We start from the raw sequence: 24308 nt of genomic DNA on the forward strand, positions 1-24308 counted from the left end.
CTGAGGATAGGAGACTCATTCATTCATTCATCAAGTATTTATTGGGTGATTTTTTCAATTAATTTTTATTGGAGTATAGTTGCTTTACAATGTTGTGTTAGTTTCTGCTGTACAGCAAAATTTATTGAGTGATTTTAATATGTGAGGTAGTGTTATAGTGCTGGGAGTACATCATGAACAATTCTAATTGGCAGGAGAAGACAATAAACAACAAGAATAATAAATATGTAAATTATGTAACATGTTAGAGGTAATAAGTACTATGGTGGGATGGGGATAGAGAGAATAGTGTGGAGTAATAAGGATTTAGTATCTAGTGGAAGAGTGTGATTTTAAGTGGGATTGTCATCATAGCCCTGGTTGAGAGGGTAACATTTGAATAAAGATATGAAGGGAGAGAGGGAATGAACCATGCACATATTTGAATTAAAATATTCCAGGCAGGGAGCACAGCCACTTTAAAGCCTTGAAGTGTGAGAGCACCTGGTGTTTTCATGAAATAGCAAGGAGGTGTGTGGAGTGGAGTGGGCAAGGGGAAGAAGTAGGAAATGAGGTAGAGAGATAACGGGCACCAAATGTGTAAGCACTGTAGACCCTGGTAAAGACTTTGGCTTTTTTCGAGTGAGATAGAAAGCCATTGCAAGGTTCTGAGCAGAGAAGTGACATGATCACTGTGGCTGCTATGTTGAAAATAGAAGTCGGGAGGGTCCAGAGTAGAAGCAGGGAGACCAGTTAGGAGGCTAGTGTAATAATCCAAATGAGAAATGCAAAGTCAGACTTTGATCAGGGGGATGGCAGCAGAGGTGGTGAGAAGTAGTTGGATTCTGGATGTGTTTTAAGGATAGAGCCAATAGGATTTCATGACAGATTGGATGTGGGAGGTGAGCTAGAGTCAAGTATGACTCCACGATTTTTGGTCCAAGCAAATATAAAGATGAAGTTGCCATTATCTGAACTGAGGAAGGATGTAAGAACAGGTTGAGGGGGGAGACCAGGAGTTAAATTTTGGATGCATTGAAATCAGAGATATTGGCGTTTAAATTTTCTGAAGTGGAACCATTCTGAATGATCATAAGACCCAGGGTGTGACCCAGGGTGTCTGAAAGTGGAATAAAGTGAAGTTGTTATGATTAAAGAATTTAAACTCTGGAAGTTGAAAGGTTAATGAAATCTCCTAGGACAGTCTCCTAGGATGGTGGCCCAGGCAGGAGAGGAAGAAGCAGCGCCAGGCTGCTCTCACCCTTAAAATACAGAGTTTGAATATAAATAGCTACAGGTCACACAAATATTAGTTTGAGGTGTTCAGAATTTGAATTGAACTTAATACATTAGAAATAAGCAAAATGATAAATGATCACATTTGCTGAAACACACCAGACAAAATTATGATAAAACTGGAACATATCCAGATGAGTTAGATTTATAATCCCATTGTAGCGTGGATCAAAAACAGTGGACTGAACAAGAAATTCAATAAATTTCACAATTTAATCTTAATTGTTTTATTAAAAAGCTTTTTGGGTATGTTTTTAGATATGTTTAAAGCTCAATGATACTATTTATATCGACTCATGTAGCATTTTAGAAAGCATGGCCCTGTGACATTTTAGGAAAGTTTTCTAATAGTAACAGCAAGCCAAGAAGTACCCTCAGCCCCATTCACAGGCTATGTTTCCAAACTCTGTCCTTAACATCATTAAGAAGAAACAACAGGATACCAGTGTCTCTATAACTCCAAGTATAATGAAAGACCAAGTTCAGAAACTGATATTTGGTAAAGATTTTTAAAACATCATACTGTTAGATGTCATTTATGCATCTGAATTCATTAAAGACTTCGAAATGATAATACAGGTTTATATAGGTTCTGCAGATATAGATGGATATTTATCTCTATGTACTGAAACCTTACTTGAGAAGAGAGAAATCAAGAAAACCCTTGCCTTATATTGCCAATCAGTAAATGAAGTAAAAAAGATAATGAGGTAGCTATAAAATCCTTTTTTAAAAAAAAATGCCACCTTGTTTCTGACTGTCAGTAACCCAGTCTGGGCTTTTTGTCTCTTCATAAATGAAACACAAGTAATCTAGATGGGCCTAGCTATTTATAAGTAGATAATATTTAAATCTTCTTCCCTTGTAGAAATTATGTTTGTGGTTATTAAAATATTCAGCATATGCAGTCTTCATCTTTTAGTTCAATAGAAAAATATAAATGATATAGGTGGTTGAATTCCTATCAAAGTAGCAAAGACATTCTCCAGACTTACATAATTCACCTGCTGAATTGGAGATGATTCACCTTTCAGTGACTTCCCAGGTGTTAACTTGGCCAAACACAATAGGTAAATCATCTTCTATTCATTTTTTTTCTGAGGCAAGTTTTCAGTATCATTGTTTAGGAAAAATATCAAAACATACATATATAAGTCCATAACATGTCCATTTGAAAATTAATTTGCATCAACTTCTGAGATGTGAAGACTATGTAATGTATATTTTGTTTTTTAAAAAAACTAAATTGAGTTCCTCCTAACTAAATCAGGAGGGGGAGGAATTCTAAATCAGGATTCATGCAGTACTGAATTACACAAAGGAGACCTGACTGTACAGTGGTGTTCAAATAAAATGGTCCAGAGAGGAGTTAAGAAAGAAACCTACCCATCAGTGATCTAGACAACACAGACGTGTGGCCGTGAAACTGGGCATTTGCTTGGTGAGAACCTCATCATCAGATATTCATAGCTGATGCCTAGGAGCTTGTGAGAGGCCACGGGGAAGAAAAGCCTCAGTTCTTGGTCCTGCAGGATCCCACCCAGTGGTTTTACCACCGCCCAAGCTTCTGGCTGCACTGAGTGGCCAGTCCTGCTCAGCGGTGCCCTCTTTTCTAAATCAGTGTCAGCACTGGTCTCTCTAATGTATACTTTTCTTAACAAATGCTTTGCGAAGCTGCTGATAATCATTGTTATTTTGGTAGTCAATATTCAGCACATATTCCCCCTTCTTATGGGAAGAGACAAAGAAACTAGGGAAGATTACGCTAAGCCCACAGTTTGAAGACATGATGACTGAGGAAGCAATCCTGAAGGAAGAAGTGGATAGGTAGGATAGGGCTAAATCTTAAATGGGGATACAGGAGACTTAAGGTAAACAATAGAAAATTGTTCTTTATACATGTAGCTCTCTTGGTAAGTGATGAAGGTGGTATTTTAAGAAAATAAGTGTGAAAGTAATACGCAAGATGTATTAGGACAGGGAAAAACTGGTGTTACAGAGAGCTGAAGCTTACACCAAAAAATCTAAAGACTAACATTTTTGCATCGCATTAGAGTATTCAAAGAGTTTTAGCACACACCTCATTTGATCCTCACAGTACCCTGTGGGTGGATACAAAAGAAGATATTATCTTCATTTCACAAATGAGGAAGCAGGAACCTAGACTAGTTAAATGAGGCGATGAAAGTCACACAGCTGTGACTGGCTGAGCCAGGATTCCCATCTCATACCGACTCCAGTCCCATTTCTCCTAACACGACTGTATCCTGGATAAATGTGGTAGCAGGAATGGAGAGTGAGGGATAGCTCAGAGAGATTTTGAAATAACAAGTGAAAGAAATTGGCAATTGATTGGGTAGAGGTGGAGAAGGAAAAGGAAGAGGGAAAAGGTGATTACCAGGTTTCTAAAGCCTGGAAGATGATGAGGTTAACAGTATCATCAGTTGTGTTGGCAACATGCTTGCAACATGCTTGCTACATGCTGGGCCCTGTGCCACACACTTGGCTACATTGCCCCTTTGAATCCTCACAACTCTTTGGTTTGGGCAGGAGGGGAGCGTGTATTATTATTATCCCCATTTTACAAGGCAGTTGTTCTCACTTTTAGAGGAAGAGAAAAAAATCAAGATTTTTGCTCCAAGACTAGGTAAGGCTCAGCTGGACTCATTGGCTTACGGTGACTGTACTTGGGGCCTGAGTCGCAGGCAGAGGTTTGGTGTTCTTGTATGTGTGGACGTAATTATGTTGCCGGCTATGAAGTAATCAAGCTGGGCCTATGGTGGTTGTGATGGTTCTAAGTACAGCACTGCCAAACTGTTTGTTTAATGCCTCCTAGGTACATTGCCTGTCTTTAAAGTAGGCTGTACTAAGTAGCTGGTTTTGCCTTCGCTCTGGCCTTTAAGGTGGTCAGCCAGGTAATCCAGGTACATAGATAAGAATGCTTTCCCCCTTTGTTACTATTTAAAAATAAACATATAGGGAACTTCCCTGGTGGCGCAGTGGTTAAGAATCCGCCTGCCAGTGCAGGGGACACGGGTTTGAGCCCTGGTCCAGGAAGATCCCACATCTTCCCTTAGATCCCGTGGAGCAGCTAAGCTCGTGCACCACAACTACTGAGCCTGCGCTCTAGAGCCTGCGAGCCACAACTACTGAGCTCGTGTGCCAAAACTACTGAAACCCGCACGCCTAGAGCCCATGCTCCACAACAAGAGAAGCCACCACGATGAGGAGCCCACATGCCACAATGAAGAGTAGCCCCCACTTGCCGCAGCTAGAAAAAGCCCTCACGTAGCAACAAAGACCCAATGCAGCCATAATTAATTAATTAATTAAAGAAAATGTAGGTGAGTTTAAGAAAAAAATAAATATATAATTACCAAATGACTAGTTGTATAAATATTGCATTTATGCAGAATACACTATTTAGACTAAAACTCTTAAGTACAGTTACATTACTTCTTAACTGTTACTAGTTATTTTTATTTCTTAATTGTTATCAATCACAGTCCAATGTAAACCTGCTTTTCTCCTTAAGTTAACCAATTCACACATTTCTACCTTGTCCCAGGCCTCTACTGGTGCCCAGGATTTGTGTCAGACCGTGATTGTCCACATTTCCCTATAATCTTCAAAGTGCTCTATAACCTCATTTAAAAATCACTTAAGAAACAACCCTTCCCAAATTTCCTGCTTTCAATCCCTGCTTTCTCTTCCTCTCTTGGTCAAACAGAGAGAGGAAAACAATTTACATGTCAAATAAAGTAAATAGTGGATGAAAAATTCCCCAAAGTTTTGTCAAAAAGTAGTTTACCTTACAGCTCATTTTATTTTATTTTTTAATTTTATTTTTTTATTGAAGTATAGTTGATTTACAATGTTGTGTTAGTTTCAGGTGTACAGCAAAGTGATTCAGTTATACATACATGTATATATTAATATATGTATTATATATATTCTTTTCCAGATTCTTTTCCCTTATAGGTTATCACAAAATATTGAGTATAGATCTCTATGCTATACAGTAGGTCCTTGTTGGTTATGTTTTATATATAGTAGTATGTATATGCTAATCCCAAACTCCTAATTCATCCCTCCCCACCTTTCCCTTTTGGTAACCATAAATTTGTTTTCTATGTCTGTGGGTCTATTTCTGTTTTGTGTATAAGTTCGTTTGCATCATTTTTAATTGGATTCCATATATAAGTGATATCATATGATATTTGTCTTTCTCTGTCTGGTTTACTTCACTTAGTATGATAATCTAGGTCCAGCCATGTTGCTGCAAATGGCATTACTTCATTCTTTTCTATGGCTGACTAACATTCCATCGTATATACATACCACATCTTCTTTATCCATTCACCTGCCAATGGAAATTTAGGTTGCTTCCATGTCCTGGCTATTGTAAATAGTGCTGCAGTGAGCACTGGGGTGCATGTATCTTTTCAAATTATGGTTTTCTCCAGGTATATGCCCAGGAGTGGTGTTGTAGGATCTTATGGTAGCTCTATTTTTAGTTTTTTAAGGAACCTCCATACTGTTCTCCATAGTGGCTGTATCAATTTACATTCTCAACAACTGTAGGAGGGTTCCTTTTTCTCCATACCCTCTCCAGCATTTGTTATTTGTAGACTTTTTGATGATAGCTGTTCTGACTGGTGTGAGGTGATAACCTCATTGTAGTTTGATTTGCATTTCTCTAATAATTAGCGATGTTGAGCATCTTTTCATGTGCCTTTTGGCCATCTGTATGTCTTCTGTAGAGAAATGTCTATTTAGATCTTCTGCCCATTTTTTGATTATGTTGTTTGGTTTTTGTTGTTGTTGTTGTTATTGATCCGTATGAGGTATTTGTATAGTTTGGAGATTAATCCCTTGTTGGTCGTATCATGTGCAAATATTTCCTCCCATTCTGTAGGTTGTCTTTTTTGTTTTGTTTATGGTTTCCTTTGTTGTGAAAAACCATTTAAGTTTAATTTGATCCCATTTGTTTCTTTTTCTTTTTATTTCCATTACTCTAGGAGACGGATGGAAAAAGATATTGCTGTGATTTAAGTCAAAGAGTGTTCTATGTTTTCCTTGAGGAGTTTTATGATATTTGGTTTTACATTTAGGTCTTAAACCATTTTGAGTTTATTTTTGTGTATGGTGTTAGAGAATGTTCTAATTTCATTCTTTTACATGTAGCTGTACAGTTTTCCTAGCATCACCCATTGAAGAGGGTGTATATCCATTGTATATTCTTGCCTCCTCTGTCATGTCATTAATTGACCATATGAGTGTGGGTTTATTTCTGAGCTTTCTATCCTGTCCCATTGATCTATATTTCTGTTTTTGTGCCAGTATCATACTGTTTTGAGGACCATAGCTTTGTAGTATGGTCTAAAGTCAGGGATCCTGATTCCTGCAGCTCCGTTTTTCTTTCTCAAGATTGCTTTGGCTATTCAGGGTCTTTCGTGTTTCCATACAAATTTAAAAAAAAAATTTCTAGTTCTGTGAAAAATGCCATTGGTGATTTGATAGGGATTGCATTAAATCTGTAGATTGCCTTGGGTAGTATAGTCATTTTGACAATATTGATTCTGCCAGTCCAAGAACACAGTACATCTTTCTGTCTGTTTGTGTCATCTTTGATTTCTTTCATCAGTGTCTTATAGTTTTTGGAGTACATGTCTTTTGCCTCCTTAGGTAGGCTTATTCCTAGATATTTTATTCTTTTTGATGCAGTGGTAAATGGGATTGTTTCCTTAATTTTTCTTTCTTATCTTTCATTGTTAGTGTATAGAAATGTAATAGATTTCTGTGTATTAATTCTGTATCCTGCAACTTTACCAAAATCATTGATGAGCTCTAGTAGTTTTCTGGTAGTATCTTTAGGATTTTCTATGTGGAGTAACATGTCATCTGCAAACAGTGACAGTTTTATTTCTTCTTTTCCAACTTGGATTCCTTTTATTTGTTTTTCTTCTCTGATTGCTGTGGCTAGGACTTCCAAAAGTATGTTGAATAAAAGTGGTGAGAGTGGCCATCCTTGTCTGATCTTAGAGGAAATGCTTTCAGCTTTTCACCCCTGAGTATGATGTTAGCTGTGGGTTTGTCATATATGGCCTTTATTATGTTGAGGTAGGTTCCCTCTATGCCCACTTTCTGGAGAGTTTTTATCATAAATCGCTGTTGAATTTTATTAAAAGCTTTTTCTGCATCTATTAAGATGATCGTATGGTTTTTATTCTTCAGTTTGTTGGTGTGGTGTATCACACTGATGGATTTGCGGATATTGAAAAATCCCTGGGATAAATCCCCCTTGATCATGGTGTATGATCCTTTTAAAGTATTGATGGATTCGATTTGCTAATGTTTTGTTGAGGATTTTTGCGTCTATGTTTATTAGTGATATTGGCCTGTAATTTTCTTTTTTTGTGGTATCTTTGTCTGTTTTTTTTCAAATAGTAGTTTACCTTACAACGCATTTTTAAAGGCTCCAAACTGTATCTCTTTAGGTATCTACCTGCTAGTTATTTATTCACTAGGCTGCATAGAGCAGTCTCTTAGCAACCATAAACTTCATGGAAAAATGCTAACTCTTCTCTGATACCACCTGTTTTTAGGAAGTGACCTTCTTTTAAAAGACTTGGAGTTATACAAGCAAGAAATACCAGAATTTAGTTCTTTTTGAAAATAAATTTAAATAAGTCATATTTATTTAATTTTTAAAAATTTTTATTTAAATTTTTCACAGATTTGTAAAGTGGTTTCTTCCCTATGGCCTTTTACTCTGAGGCTGCATTGGAGATTATTCTGGCCCACTCCCAGGGCAAATGACATGACTGTAGGTATCTTTCTTCCTGGTTTCCTATAGGATTGTGAAGATGTCCAGTCCCAATCTGAACATTGTGACCTTATTGGGCAGTTGTCTGACTTACAGTAGCGCTTACCTCTTTGGGATTCACCATCAAGGTGCTTTAGCAGGAAGGTCAATGGAAACTCTCATTCAGGTAGGTGAAGTCTTCAATTTTGTTTTGAATATGATGCGGGTGGTGGTTACATTTATCCTTGCTGTGGGCACTTTCAGAGGCAATCCCTGGAACGCTGAGTCAGTGAGGTCCACTTTCTGCCCCAGGTCCTCTGTGGACTGAGGCTTTACAGATCAGAATGTATGGAGAACCACAAAGGATTCTCCCCTGCCTCTTGCTTCTGTCCCTTTCCGCCTATAGGTAAGACTGTCCATGTTGTGCATTGGGACCTCCCTTGTGTTTGGCCCCATTCTGGGAAAGAGCTGGCGACTCTACAAGGTGTTTACCCAGAGGGTTCCAGACAAGAGAGTGGTGAGTAGGCAACAAGTACACAGTGCTTGATCACAGACAGCAGCTCTACTACTGGTTAAAAGCTAGAGAAACTTGTGCCAGATTACTGGGTCTGGCCCTTTTATGATGACCTGAAGTTCCTGCTCCTTACTTCAAACCTTGGAGTCACATGGCCGGTGTCAGTGCTATTGGGATATAGGTCTTTAAACAAAGGTCCTGCTTCATATGCACCCCAGGCCCCGGTACTGCTCTGGGGGATGTGTGAGCTGGCCCATATCTGGCACCAGTTTGAGGGAGAGCAAGATGCCCAGAGAGGCTGTTGCTTGGCACAGGTGTGAGCTGAAAGTGGACAGAGGGAGAGTGATTACAGAGAAGCTATAGCAGATAAGCAGTTATTTCCCTCTCTGGAGCCTGATTCTTTTCCATTTAAGAAGGCCATTCTCTGCACTAAGAAGGATGAGCCTGGAGCAGTGAGCAAGGAAGAGCATACCCATTTCAGCAGTCAGAATCAACCCTAGAAGCTATGTGGCAGCCAGACCACCTACATGTGCCTGACATCAGGTGTCATCCTAACCACATTCCCCCATTTTATCAGGTTTCCTGATAGAGCTGCCCACACCTCAAAGCCTGATCATCAAACGCTTTGTCTATGTAGGCCCTGCCCAGACCTAACATATTACTCAGTTGGAGTTTACTTCTCTGGACTGACAGGACTTTTTTTTTTTAGCAAACATTATTAAATTATTAAATTTAACATTATTAAATTATTAAATATTTATCAAAAGCTCCACTGTGAGTAACCATACATATGAAAAAGTTTGTCTAAAGGACAGTAAGTTCATTCATCCCTCTAGAACACTAATTCCTTTTTTTAAAAATAGCTTAATTGAGGTATAATTGACATCCAATGAACTGCACATATTTACTGTTTGATATGTTTTGACATATGTATACACTGTGAAATGTGGGATATTATCTACAAGTTTCCTCATGCACCCTTGTCATCTCCCTCTCCTGTCCAATTCTTACATCCCCTGTTCCTGTCCCCAGGCAACCATTGACCTGCTTTCTGTTACTATAGATTAGTTTGCATTTTCCAGAATTTTATATAAATGGAATTATATAGTATGTATTTTTTTATCTCTCTTTACTTGGCATAATTATTTTGAGATTCATCTATGTTGTTACTTGCATCAGTGGTTCTTTTCTTTTTATTGCTAAGTAATTTTCCAATGTGTAGATGTAACTACAGTTGGTTTATACATTCACCTATTGATGGATGTTTGGGTTTGTTTCCAGTTTGGGGCTATTAAAAATAAAACTGCTATGAATGTTTGTGTACAAATCTTTGTGTAGACATATGCTTTCATTTCTCTTGGTCAAAAACCTAAGCCTAGGGGCTTCCCTGGTGGCACAGTGGTTGAGAGTCCCCCTGCCAATGCAGGGGACATGGGTCCGTGCCCCGGTCCGGGAAGATCCCACATGCCGCGGAGCGGCTGGGCCCGTGAGCCATGGCCGCTGAGCCTGCGCGTCCGGAGCCTGTGCTCCACAACGCGAGAGGCCCAGCAGTAAGAGGCCTGCGTACCGCAAAAAAAAAAAAAAAAAAAAAAAAAACCTAAGCGTAGAATGATTGGATCATATGGTAGGTATATGTTTACCTTTTAAAGAAATTGCATGACTGTTTTCCAAAGTGGTTGTACCATTTTACATTCCCACCAAAAGTGTATGAGTCCCTTTCCTCCACATCCTTCCCAACATTAGACTTGGTTGGTCATTTTCACGTTGATCATTCTAATAGGTATGTATGGTAGATTCTCATTGTGTTTTAATTCGCATTTCCCTGATTCAGTGTTGAGCATCTTTTTACATGCTTATTTGCCATCCATATACCTTCTTTGGTGAAGTATCTCCTCAAATCTCTCACCTATTTTTTAATTTAATTGTTTGTTTTCTTATTATTGCGTTTTGAGGGTTCTTTTTATATTCCAGATACAGTCCTTTATCAAACAAAGATTTTCTTCCAGTTTGTGACTTCTCATTCACTTAAGAATGTCTTTCACAAAGAAGATGTTTCTAATTCTGATGAAGTCCAGTTTACTACTTTGTTCTTTAATGGATCATGTTTTTGGTATCAGATCTAAGAAACTTTTGCCTAACCCAAGGCCCCAAAAGTTTTTCTCCTATGTTTACTTCTAGACGTTTTAAGAGTTTTTGTTTTTACATTTAGGTCTATGATTTATTTTGAGTTAGTTTTGAAATATGATGTGATCTGTGGATTGAAGTTCATTTTTTATATATGGATGTCCAATTGTTCTGACACCATTTGTTGAAAAGAGTGTCCCTTCTTCACTGAATTACCTTTTCACCTTTGTTGAATCTGTTTCATTGATGTCATTGTTTATTTTGACACCAATACCATATTACTGTAGCTTTATGTTAAATCTTTTTTTTTTTTAATTTATTTTTGGCTGTGTTGGGTCTTCATTGCTACGCATGGGCTTTCTGTAGTTGTGGCAAGAGGGGGCTACTCTTCATTGTGGTGCGTAGGCTTCTCATTGCGGTGGCTTCTCTTGTTGCGGAGCACAGGCTCTAGGTGCATGGGCTTCAATAGTTGTGGCACGCGGGCTCAGTAGTTGTGGCGCACGGGCTTAGTTGCTCTGTGGCATGTGGGATCTTCCTAGACCAGGGCTCAAACCTGTGTCCCCTGCATTGGCAGGCGGATTCTTGACCACTGTGCCACCAGGGAAGTCCTATGTTAAATCTTGAGTCAAGGAGTATTAGTTCTTCTCTTTCAGTGTTGTTTTGGCTATTCTAGGTCCTTTGAATTTCCATATGAATTTTTTAATCAGTTTGCCAATTTCTGCGAATTTTTTGCTGAGATTTTGATTGAGGTTGTGTTGAATCTGCAGATCAAATTGTGGAGACCTGATTTCTTAACAATGTTGTGTCTTTTAACCCATGAACACAGTATAATTCTTCGTATATTTAGGTCTTTTCTAATTTCTGTCAGCAATTTTTTTGTAGTTTTCAGTGGAGGTCTTTCATATCTTTTATCAGATTTATTCCTAAGTATTTTATTTTTTATGCAATTATACATGTTACTGTTTTTATTTCACTTTCCAATTTTTTGTTGCTAATATATAGAAATACAATTGATTTTTGTAAGCTGATCTTACATGCTGCAATCTTGCAAAACTACTTATTAGTTCTAGTAGCTTTTGTGCAGATTCCATCAGATTTTCTATATAGTTCATATTTTCTGTAAAAGAAATTTTCTTTTCAATCTTGTATGATGTCACTGGCTAGAAACACCAGTACAGTGTTCAATAGAAGTGCTGAGAGCAGACATCCTTGAGTTGTTCTTGATCATATGGGGAAAACATCCTATCTTAGTCAAAACTAAGAATGATGTTAGCTGTAGTTTTATCATAGATGCCCTTTATCTAACTGTGGAAGTTCCCTTCTATTCCTATTTTACTGGGAGTCTATAAAGAATTAATGTTGGGTTTTGTCAAATGTATTTTCTGTATCTGTTAATCGTATGATTTTTCATTTTTAGCTTGCTCATATGGTGAATTACATTAAATGATTTTAGGATCTCAAACCAACCTTGCATTCCTGAAACAAACTCCACTTGGTCATTATGTATTACCCTCTTATATTGTTGGATTCATTTTCATAAAATTTTGTTTACAATGTTTGTGTTCATGTTCTTAAGGTATGTTGCTCTGCAGCTTTCTTTTCTTATAAAATCTTTTTCTGGTTTTCTAACAGGGTAATGGCAGCCTTGTAGAATGAATTGGGAATATTCCCTCCAATTCAATTTCTGGAAGAGTTTGTGTATAATTATATAATTGGCATTTACTTATGGCATAAGTATTTCATTTACAATAGTGTGCTTCCAGTTCCCCACTCTCCAATCTTTGTGTTGTTTTTACTTTTACATATGTTACAAGCCCCACACAATTGTTATTAATTTTTGTTTAAACAATCAGTTATGTTTTAAAGATATTTAAATAGTAAATATCAATCATATATTTTTCTATGAAGTTAACATTTCCAGAGCCCTTAATTTCCTCGTATAGATCCCTATATTCATCTGGTATTATTTTCCTTTTACTTCAAGGATATCTAACATTCTCATGCAAGTGTGCTAATGCTAAATTCTTTTGGCTTTTGTTTATCTGAAAAAGTCCTTATTTCACCTTTATTTTTGAAAGATATTTTTTCTGGATATAAGATTCTAGGTTGATATTTTATTTTCTTTAGTTGAAGATTTCCCTCTACTGTTTTCTCACTTGTCCTTGTATCTCATGAGAAATCTGATGTCTTCCTTATCTTTGTTCCGCTATACATACTGTGTCATTTTTTGCTAGTTGATTTGAAGATTTTCTCCTTATCACTGGTTTGGAGCATTTTGGTTCAGCAACTGATTTGTTTTTATCTTACAAACACCATGAGTCATGTAATTAGTTGTGCTTCCTTCTTTTCATTGGTTGTCAAAAATGCAGACCCATGTTTCTGCCCCAATTCTTGAATGGTATGTGCTCTCCTCACCTGAGCATTCATCATAATTCTCCTTATTGTCTCTTTCCTTAATATTTTTCATCCTGTTGCTGCATACATTTTTTTAAATCTTATTTTTGTAACCACAAAAATAACACATTCTTTTTGTATTAAGTCAAATGCTTCACATATGTTTAAAGAAAATGCTAGTAATCTCTCCTCCACCACCATCATCTCTCAGTCTGACCCTCCAGGTTAATGGTTGTTAATAGTTTTATGTAAAATTTTCCACATCTATCTATGTGCTATATAAACATATAGAAATAATAGTGTATTTATTTTATAATATCCCTTGAATCCTCTGTGGGAAAAGGCAGGATATGGAAGGGACAAACAAATGAAAATGTGTAATGGTGCTAATGATGATATGCACATAGAAATCACTGCATGTGTTTAGTGTCTGTTTCATCTTTGATGGCTGGATTTGAAGCCCCTTTGGAAGGTTAACCCTGGAGCCTTTATCTCAGAGCACATAGGACACTCTAGCCCCTGTGTTGTATAGCCAGTGAGCAAAGGAAAGTTATGACCTTGACTCTTTTGCAGATAATCAAAGACCTGCAGCTCCTGGGGTTGGTGGCAGCCCTGGTGGTAGCAGATGTGATCCTGCTCATGACGTGGGTGCTGACTGATCCCATCCAGTGCCTCCAGATTCTCAGTGTCAGTATGACGGTGAGGGGCCCAATCCCTGAAGCATCTAGTTCCTGAACTGGAGGGACTGGCTTCTATGGGTACACGGGGGTCATTCTCCCAGTAGCATTCACTGTGTGGACATCCTCCCAACGAGAAGATAAATGACCCAAAGAGGCTGGCGAGTCAGGAGCTGTGGCCACCATGAACACCTGCCCCTTGTCTGCAGGGTCTGCTCCGCTCCCACTGCTCCTCCCGCCCCAAGTGTTTTCCAGCAGCAACCGCTGAGATGGCAGCAAACAGAGATCTGCCTGGCAGTTATCTCTGCTTCCACCTTATCAGTAATGAGAGTTTTCAGCTACAGAGAGCTTCTTTACCCTAACTGTTGAAAGGTAAAGGTAGTATTTTGAGGTGTTCTTTGGAGTCAGTCAAACCCAATTCAAATCCCAGCTCTACCACTTACCAGCCTTGGGAAAGTTTTTTAAACTGTCTAAGTCTCTATTTCCTCATAGGTAAGATGGAGATAATAATACTACCTATTTCATAGGGCTGTGGTGAAGATTAAGGGAAACAATGCAGGTAAAGGACTCAACTGTGCCCAGTATATAGTGTTCAATTAATAGGAAGCATTATATCTCCAGCCTAACAAAGGAGCTGAGGAATACAGGGGAATCTTGACAGTGCAGATTCAATATTGAAGGTTTCAGCTGTTAACAAATAGCAGAAAGAGGATGTGAAATAATTTGTAATTTTGCTGATGCACTAATTTGAATCACTGTGGTAGCAAAGCACATAACAGGGGTAAGCCCTGCTGGCACCAAGAATCCACATGTCAGCCCAACTTTGTCGTCTTTTCCTGCAACTCATGGTTACTCTCATTTAGATTCTAATGGAGTCACCTAAATGGTATAGTTTTTACATATTAAGGGAGAAATTATATGCTATAGAGGATTTCACAAACTAGAATGTTCACAAAGATCTGCTGTGTATGTGTGTTCCTGGTAACTGTGGGTGCCCTCAGTCCTGACTCTCTGTCCCTTCTAGGTGACAGGTAGAGATGTGTCCTGCTCTCTGACTAGCACACACTTCTGTGCTTCCCGGTACCCTGATGTCTGGATTGCTCTCGTTTTGGGATGCAAGGTTGGTAACTTCATCTCCTGGGGATACTATCTCTCTTGTTACCAACAAAATGGATATAAAGAGGAATTATAGGAATTAACGAGGTGATTTCTGCAAAGAGTATTGAAATCAGAAGAGACCTCTATTGATGCATACATCTCAAAGCCATGAACCTTATTATTTCTGTACTTTATTTGTTTTGAGGGTCACGTTTCCAAATCTTTGGACTCCCTCATTGAGTCCTCCCCCAAATCATGTGGAATTCACCCACTGTTTCTCCCATTTCTTGGTCTGGTTTTTTCATTGATTTGTCAATACCAGTTTTTTCCCCAACTACCTGCAAGGGGAATTATAAGGAGACATTCTAGCTAGCTTAACCTATTCTCTCAAGTGCCCTTATTACTCCTCTTGGGTCTTTCTTCAAGATTTGTGTCAAGGTAACCTGCTGCCTTCCACTTGCCTAACTTTCTTGCTCTGATTGGAAGCATGGTTGGCCCTAAGACAAATGGGAACATCCATGGTGTCCTTTGAGTGGTTCCAGCTGCCTCAAAGTGTCTCCTATACTGCCCTGAATCTCCCATCATTCGACTCATTTATCTCTGTTAGATGGCAAAAGGAGGATATTATTTCCAGAGGGTACAGGATACTATACAAGGCACTAAAGGAGAACCAACTATCCTGTTAGCTGGTTTTCAGCTTGGAGGGACAGAGACTCTGGCTTGGGGCGGGGGAGGGGGGGAGTGGCATAGGGCAGGTCTGTTTCAATGAACAGGCGAGCCCTGCATGGCAGGAGGCTGCCTGTTGAGTATTAGGAGAGAGGGGCCTGGTTGATTGATTGCAGAGGAAAAGGAAAAGGAAAAGGAGGCCTTGTAGAAATAGATGGCCTCTAAAGGTAAACTTTACTCACTTCACCACTAGGAAAGTGTTCAAGTGGTTGCTTCTGAGAAATAGGCCTGAGGATGGGCAGGGCTGGGACAGGGAAATGTTGCTTTTTAACCATGTGCATGTATTACTTTGATAGAAATATCTTTAAGAGAAAATGGTAGGAAGTGAATAGCTTTTGATCTCTAGTTTCTTACTAGTGGTTAAGAAAATGAGTTTCAAAATATGACAGAACAGGGTTTGAATAATGACTCAGCCCCTTCCTAGCTGCCCCTGAACCTCATTTGACCTCCCTGAGCTTCGATTCCTTCATACGTGAAATGGGGATTATGATAACATCCTCTCAGAAGGGGTCTGAGTTTTGAAAGGATTAATGCATGTTGAGTTTTCGTTCACTCCTGGCCCATAGTAAGAGCTAAATGCATGTTAGATGCTTTTATTATTAATCTTCCACTGCCCACCCCTGCCCCCAGACAGTTTTGAAAGCACAGTGCCTTTCCCATTCTTCGAGCCCCTGTAGAAGAGCACGTCCTTCCCGGCACAGAAACTCAGCACTTCCCCCATAGCAACTCCCTCTACAAGTCAACTTGATTTATTTTCTCCATTGCCTTTTATATAATCCCATTTCCATTTTATTTCACTGCAATATCTTTCTATAGGACAAAGAAAGAAAAAGGGGAAAGAGTGCTGAGCCATCAGGAAGGTGACTGAGCCAGGCCCCCACCGGCTCCCTGTTCGGGCAGCTCCTGAGGAGGACCCCAAATCTGCACATTAAGTCCCCGGACCGCCACCCCACGCTTCTCAGCAGTGAGGGCGAGTGACACACAAATATCAGATGTGATTCACTCAGACACGAGTCATGCGTGTATAGATGCTTTTTATTCATACCTGATTCACTTTTGGAAAGAATTTTAATGGAGTTAAAACATTTTAATAGAATCAGATTTGAGCATTTCAGAATCATAGAATTAATTTTATTTGCCTTTGATTAAATTACTAATGATCTAACTCTGCCAAATGCCGCCTGATGGCGTCAGTTATCCAAAAGTCAGGCCCCACTGGCCTGCTGACTTGTATGTCCTCTAGTCATTGACGATCTCAGGGCGGCCACATTTGGCCCCCTTTGGGACACTGAGCATTCGGGGCACCCAGACAGCATCCCTGCTGTGCTTACTCCTTCACTGTAGGCACAGCCAGTCCTCCAAACAGTTGTCTTAAGGGCCATCCCTGCAGATGGAGTTGGTCAGATCGTGTGATTTCAGGGCCACTGGCAGGTACCCTGCTGATACCTGACCTTACTTTTATTATTAGTTCTCCCTCTGAGTCCCTGTAGTTCCCACCCCACCTCATCCCCCGTGGCAGCTTCATATCCTGTGTCATAAAACATTGATATTTGGGTGCTTGCCTTAAATCTCCCAACCAGACTGAGCTTCTTAAAAGCCAGAACCATGACTTCCACTTGGCAACACTGCTTCCTGCCCTACACCTACCCCAGCACAGAGCTTTGCCCCGAATCAGGCGAACATACGTTGAATCTATATATTATGTATTATTGATTAAAGCTTTGATTTCTGTTTAAATGTAGCTCCTTCTAGGAGAGGCAGCACTTTAAGAAGCTGTGAGCCATTTTCTGTGTAGTACAAATGAGAAATCTGAGAGCGGGTTTACATTCATGACAAAGAGGAAAGAATAGGGCCCTGGGTTCTGGGGGGCAGGGCAGGGAATGTCACAAAGAGGGTGAAGGGTATAGATGAGGCCTTTGCTGCCTGTGCCTGTCCCACGGTCCTGTCCAGGTCCCGGCCTGCCTTTGTTCTCTTCTTTTTTCACTCTTCGTCTCCCATAAACACCCACTGGCACAGAGCTGCTGCTAGCCTATAGAGATCCTTTGTGTGAATTAGAAAAAGGCATCCCTTCCGGGCAGATGCAGTCTTGCAGGTGCAGGGCTTGGCAAGCAGATGGTGCCTTTGGGAGCATTAGAAAAAAGAGCCCCTTCCTCCAGTGCTTCCCCTGCCGTGGCACATGGCTTGACAAGGGGACCACAGGGCTATTTCAGCTTCTGCATGCCCCTCAGCTCCATGCAGTGCAGAAGCACACAGTGGATGCGGAAGCCCTCACCATCAGCAGCATGGTGCGCCCCTTGCCCTACCAGTGCCTGGCAGTCCTTTCTGTAGGGCTTCTACCTGCATGTATCATCCTATCCTGTACCTCATCCTGGCAGAGTCCTCTCTGATGGCTGACTTGCTGACCTCTGATAAACTAATTCTCAGAGGAGAGGAAAATGAAATTTATCACGCATACATGAGGTGTAAGGGGACCACCCTAAGGGTAGTCCCAAGTGCTATCTTAGTAAATCCTCCTCATAGCAACCCTTTAAGGTAGGTATTATTATCCCTATTTTACAGGTGAGGAAATTGGTCCCAACCCTACTGCTCTTGGACCCCAAGCCTGATATTTCACTTCTCTGAGCCTCCGGTTCTTCTCCTCTTTGTCCAGGGCCTGCTGCTGCTCTATGGGGCCTACCTGGCTGGCTTGACTGACCATGTCAGCTCTCCTCCTGTGAATCAGTCTTTAACCATCATGGTTGGGGTCAACCTCATGGTGCTGGCTGCGGGGCTTCTTTTTGTGGTCACCAGATACTTGCACTCCTGGCCCAACCTGGTCTATGGACTCACATCTGGAAGTATCTTTGTTTGCACAACCACAATCAACTGCTTCATCTTCATTCCCCAGGTATGCTCTAGGGAGAACTTGGAGGACCAATCCACCCCATCATTCCAGAGACTTTGCTGGGTGTGATAAATTGTTCACTTTGTTTCCTACTGAGACTTTTGGGTGCCATTGATTAGAGAGTCAGAAGGAAGGTGGGGTTCCTAGTGAGCTGGCTCCCTCTGTTCTTCCCTCCTCGCTGTCCTGAAGGAGCCACTCTGCTCCCGGTCAGTAAGGAGGGCTGACCAGAGTAGCCAAGTAGTGGCACCCGCTTCTGCCCAGGTGGGTGCCTCACAGACCTGCTTTTCTACCCACCCTCCAGTCTGCTGCATGCATCCCCAGTTCCCCCTTCATCCTGATAATGTCATTTCTTGTACTAGCCTGGCAGTGAGGAACCTTTCCTTCTTTCCTGTTTGCAATTGCACATTCAGAGAAAAGTGCATTTGGGTCTTTATGAAATTTAAAATGCCTTTTCTTTCTTTTTAATAAAAAGAGGAAAATGTAGAAGCTTCCTTTTCTTTTTACAATAAGGAAAAAGTAAAAACTAAATTTAAAATGTATTTCTTAACCATAATTCAAAAAGAGTCATGTACCACAATGTTCATTGCAGCACTATCTACAGTAGCCAGGACATGGAAGCAACCTAAGTATCCACTGACAGATGAATGGATAAAGAAGATGTGGCACATATATACAATGGGATAGTACTTAGCCATAAAAAGAAACGAAATTGAGTTATTTGTAGTGAGGTGGATGGACCTAGAGTCTGTCATACAGAGTGAAGTAAGTCAGAAAGAGAGAAACAAATACCGTATGCTAACACATATATATGGAATCTAAAAAAAAAAAGGTTCTGAAGAACCTAGGGGCAGGACAGGAATAAAGACACCGACGTAGAGAATGGACTTGAGGATATGGGGAGGGGGAAGGGTAAGCTGGGACAAAGTGAGAGAGTGGTGTGGACATACATACACTACCAAATGTAAAATAGCTAGCTAGTGGGAAGCAGCTGCATAGCACAGGGAGATCAGCTCCGTGCTTTGTGACCACCTAGAGGGGTGGGATAGGAAGAGTGGGAGGGAGACGCAAGAAGGAGGGGATGTGGGGATATATGTATACGTATAGCTGATTCACTTTGTTATAAAGCAGAAACTAACACAACAATGTAAAGCAATTATACTCCAATAAGGATGTTAAAAAATAAAATAAAATGTATTTCTTATTATGAGGATTAAGAAAAAATCAAACAAGGGAGGAAGATAGAAGGAGAAATATCCAGACAGCAAACAGAAAGAAAGGGAGTCAGAGAGAAAGGTGAAGGAATCCATAAGCTCTGAAAGGAAAGTGATGTTAAATTATTCACGTTATGCCCCAGGGTACCACTGAGCCACATACATCCAAGTTAATGAGCTTGGCATTAAGCACTTGTTTTGTGTCCCTTCTAGTTCTCTTTTTCTTCCTCCCGAGGCTTCCCTCATCCCACGACACCCTCACTACCCTATCCTTATACCCAGTGCAGTTACCAGTTGACCATGTATGACTTCTCCATGAGGGAGCTAACCGGTAATTAAAGTGTTGCCTGATGGAGGATGGCAGTGTATTTATAAAAGTGAAGAGTGCGCTTTGGGGCACGATAGTATGACACAGGCAGAGGCCCTTTACTCTTTTTCCCTTTCATAAATTCTCATTAAAATACTCAAGAGGATGAACAAATATGGAAAGCTCTGTAGCAGCAGCACTAAAAATCAAGGATGGGGGCTTCCCTGGTGGTGCAGTGGTTGAGAGTCCGCCTGCCGATGCAGGGGACACAGGTTCGTGCCCCGGTCCGGGGAGATCCCCCATGCCGCGGAGCAGCTGGGCGCGTGAGCCATGGCTGCTGAGCCTGCGTGTCCGGAGCCTGTGCTCCACAACGGGAGAGACCACAGCAGTGAGAGGCCCACGTACCGCAAAAAAAAAAAAAAAAAAAAAAATCAAGGATGGGCATTGCCTCTGAGCCAGAAACTAGAGGAATTTTTGTTGAATCTTAATGTTATAAGAACTGGATTGAAGGAAGCCTTTGAGAGCTGAGTCTTATTTGTCTGGGATGTAGCAGAAAAGGGCTATGAAATGCCAGGGCTGTTCCTCCCTGGGAGATGGGTAAAAGAGAGTGGAGAGGAGACTTTTGGGAAGCCCACTCCTTAGGCCCTGGGGCCAACATCGTTGATTGGTAACCCATCCACCCATTGCCAAACCTTTGTTCCTCAATTCATCTCTACTATATAGTCTGAAAGAGCTAAACACTTGCTTTGCTAGCCTCCCTTATAGCTAGGTGTACCCATGTAACACAGTTTTGAACACCAAAGATTTTCTGGGAGGCTTCTGAGAAAGCTTTTGCTTTCCTAAAACAAAGCTGTGGGGGTGGCTGGCGTCGCCTCTTCTACTTTCTTCCTATCTTGAATGTTTTTGATGCTTGAAGTTATGGCAGCCATCTTGTGATGATGAGGGAAAAGCCAAGAGAATGTATTTATTACATACCAGGAAACTATAGCTTTTCCCACGGAAGACTATAAATTCAGGGGGAAAGGATCTATGAAGAGATTCTGCACAATAAAAGGACCACAAATTTCTGAAGATTTAGAGAAGCTACCTTCCTCTGAAGTAAAACAGAATGTTTTTAGAAGGTATCTGATTAGTCTTATCAATAGGATTCAAAGGTTATTGCCCCTCTTTGACTAAAGCAAACCATTATGAAAACGACATAATCTTAGATCATGAAATATTGAATAAGGATGAAAAAGATTGTGTTAAATTTAAAACGCCAGTAGAAGCATTGAATAGGCAGCTGGACATGGCAAAATACTGAATTAGTGGGTTAATTTAAGGAAACAGAAAACAAGGACACAGGAAAAAAATGGGACACAGGAAAAAGGACACAGGAAAACAAGGACACAGGAAAAAAATGGACACAGGAAAACAAGGACACAGGAAAAAAATGGGACACAGAAAAAAGGGCACAGGAAAAACATGAGAGACTAGAAAATATGGAGAGCAGGTCTAAGGATATGATTTAAAGCTAATAGGAGTCTCTGAAAGAGAACAAGATAATTTAGAGCAGAAGTAATCACCAAGGAACTATTAGAAGAAAGCTTTCCTGATCTAACACAAGACCTCCATCTGAAAATTGAGTGAATCAGTGAACTCCCTGATGTGGCCCTACTTAGGTTTCCTCTCTCCCCCCACACTCGCCTCTGTCCCTCTTGTATCCTAAGCCTCAGACACAAGATTTCCACTTTCCTCCGTGTTTAAATCCTCAGGACCTGGGACCATAGTGATATTTAGGTGCACTTCCATCTTATACACAGACATAAAAATACAAGATGAAGTTCATCTTGGAATCTGTCTTCCGGGTTTGAACTAAGGACAGGCACTTGGTTTGTTGAAGCGGGAGTGGAAATGGAATTATTGGGGCTGGGGTACCGGAACTGGGCAGATGGACTGTGTTGGCCTTTCTCTTTCCTTCTCTCTATCTCAGTCCTCCTAGCTGTCTTGAGCTTCCTTTCTCATACTGTATCTTTTCTATTTTCTCTCTCATGCTTTTCCTCCTCTTGAACTGACCATGATCTGAAACAAAAAAATATAGTTTATAGTCAATTGTATTTTAGGTGTAGGAGGTAAATTGTTTTTCAAAATGTAAAAGTAACTGAGGTTTTTCAGGTTTTCTGTGTGCCCCTGAATTGATTTTCCCCTCTGACTCTGTGGCCTTTGGTTGAAGAAATATTCTCCCTGTGAGACCAGAGACTGGATATTCCCAGGACAGTAGGACAGCTGAGCGAATTTGGAGAAGTGTGTGAGGAGAGCCACAAGGAGAGGGAAGGGAGCAGGGAGGCAGGCTTCTTTCTTGCTACTGAGCCTTCAAACTGGACTGTGATGGGAGGGATTTATGAAAGCAAAGGCACAGACACCTCAAGGGCAGGTAGGCAGTGCCAGAAAGCTGGGTGAAATGGACGATGTGACTGAAGAGCTAAGTGGACTAAGTAGCATTCTCCACAGGCCCTCAGGAAATGCCTAAGTGTTTACGCCAAACGCTGAGGTCATCACCAGTAGTGAGCCAGCCTCTGCTTTTGTGACTTAGATGTGACCCATCCTCCCCCACACACACACCCCTCCCTCCACCTCTGAGAGGCAGGTGGGTCCTGAGGTAGGACATTATTTTATCCTCTAAACCTGCAAAGTGTTTCATCTGCTCCTCCAGGAAGGTACTCACGATTTTCTACTCTGCCTTATAGTCCTCTGTAAATGTCTCAGCACCTTACCAGACAGATGAGCTTTTTAAAGGAAAGCTTCCTTCATTTGTCCGTGTATCTGTCCATCCAAATATTAACTGTTGGGAACAGGCAGTTAAACACACGGCCTCACTCTAGGTCTAGTTGGGAGCTGACGTGAAAGGATTTATAACCCTTGTGTTATAGTGTTTGAGGATGTTACACGATGTCAAGGAAGGGGTACCCCAGCCTGTCTGGGAACTCGGTAACACCGTCTCAGAAAATCAGGTGCTTGGGCCCACCTTGAATGAGGAGTAAGAAATGTTCACAGCACAGACTGGGGAAGAGCAGTGGGTGGCATTTCCGACGGGGGAAACCCTCTGACAGAGGCGGAGAGGTATGAGAGAGAAGAGGAGGTGTTTGGAACACCATGAGCCTTTGCTCTTTTCGAAACACAAATTGAAACAAGGGGAGAGTGGCAGGAGGTGAGAGAGGCACATGGGGTGAACTTCTGAAGGCCCCAGTGCACCCCATTAAAGACCTGAGACTTAATCCCACTGCTTGGTTTCCTATTGCTGCTATAACAAATTCCCACAAACAGAGTGCCTTAAAACAATACACATTGAATGCCTTATAGTTCTGGAGGTCAGAGATCTAACGTGGGTCTCATTTGGCTGAAATCAAGTTGTTAGTAGGTCTGTGTTGCTTCCGGAGACTTTGGGGCAGAATCTGTTTCCGTGCATTTTCCTGCATTTTCTTCGATCCACGGCTCCTTCTTCCATGTTCAGGGCCAGCAGCACAGCATCTTCAAGTCTCTCTTTCTGACCTCTCTTTCCATTGTCACATCTCCCGTCCTGCCTCCCTCTTATAGGGACTCTTGTGATGACATTGGGCCCACCTGGATGATCCAGAATAATCTCCCCATCTCACAGTTTTAAACTCAATAACGTATGCAGAATTCCTTCTGCCATGTAAGGTAACCTATTTTACAAGTTCCTGGATTAGGAGGGAAGCGTCTTTGGGGGACCATTTTCTGCCTGCTACACGCACATACCCAGATGCCGAGAAAACAAGACTCCCTGTCCTTCTGAAGGAAGGGCCGTGGGGAGGTCCTGAAATTATGACCTAAGCGTCATTTCTAGCCATATTCCAGAAATCCTGAAGAGTCAAGTCTTAAGGACCAGGACCTTCACAAATGGGGAATTAAGGGGGAGGGGGTTGGAGGGGCAGGGGGCTTTAGTCAGGGGCCACCCTGGCTCCACCCAGCCAGCTTAGGGTGAGACAGACGAAAAGCCTTGGAAGTGCCCTTACACCAATGTTGAGCAGTTCCTCCAGCAGCTCTGCAGGGAGGGCTTGGTCTGGAGGTGCTGGGGGGAGAGAAAGGAAAAGCTGTGCTGCTAGGGAAATGAGGGGGCCCTGAGGAGACATAGAGATAGTGCAACACTGCTAGGGCCAGTGCTAGGAGAGCAGCGCTGGCGGTCAACGCCATCCACCCATGGCTGTACAGTGCCCCTGTAGTGCTGGGCTCCAGTAGCTCCTGAGCAGGGTGTTGAGAGGACAGCACCCTGGGGAGGGGGCCTTCAAGAAG

At 41.2% G+C, this 24308-nt stretch overlaps 1 protein-coding gene across 3 annotated transcripts in view; it reads left to right on the top strand.

The window, feature by feature from the left end:
* GPR156 (G protein-coupled receptor 156) overlaps positions 1-24308 on the top strand; it is a 93959-nt gene that overhangs the window by 60442 nt on the left and 9209 nt on the right. Inside the window, exons 4-8 of one of the 3 annotated variants that reach the window (XM_004278535.3) lie at positions 8135-8270; positions 8490-8600; positions 13689-13814; positions 14817-14912; positions 18267-18503. In XM_004278535.3, the coding sequence (XP_004278583.1) occupies positions 8135-8270; positions 8490-8600; positions 13689-13814; positions 14817-14912; positions 18267-18503 (706 nt within the window). The remainder of the gene's footprint in view (positions 1-8134; positions 8271-8489; positions 8601-13688; positions 13815-14816; positions 14913-18266; positions 18504-24308) is intronic. The other 2 variants (XM_033403311.2, XM_033403312.2) reach the window with 2 other exon arrangements.

This window comes from Orcinus orca, chromosome 5 (genome assembly GCF_937001465.1).
Source record: "Orcinus orca chromosome 5, mOrcOrc1.1, whole genome shotgun sequence".
NCBI classification, from domain to species: Eukaryota; Metazoa; Chordata; class Mammalia; order Artiodactyla; family Delphinidae; genus Orcinus; species Orcinus orca.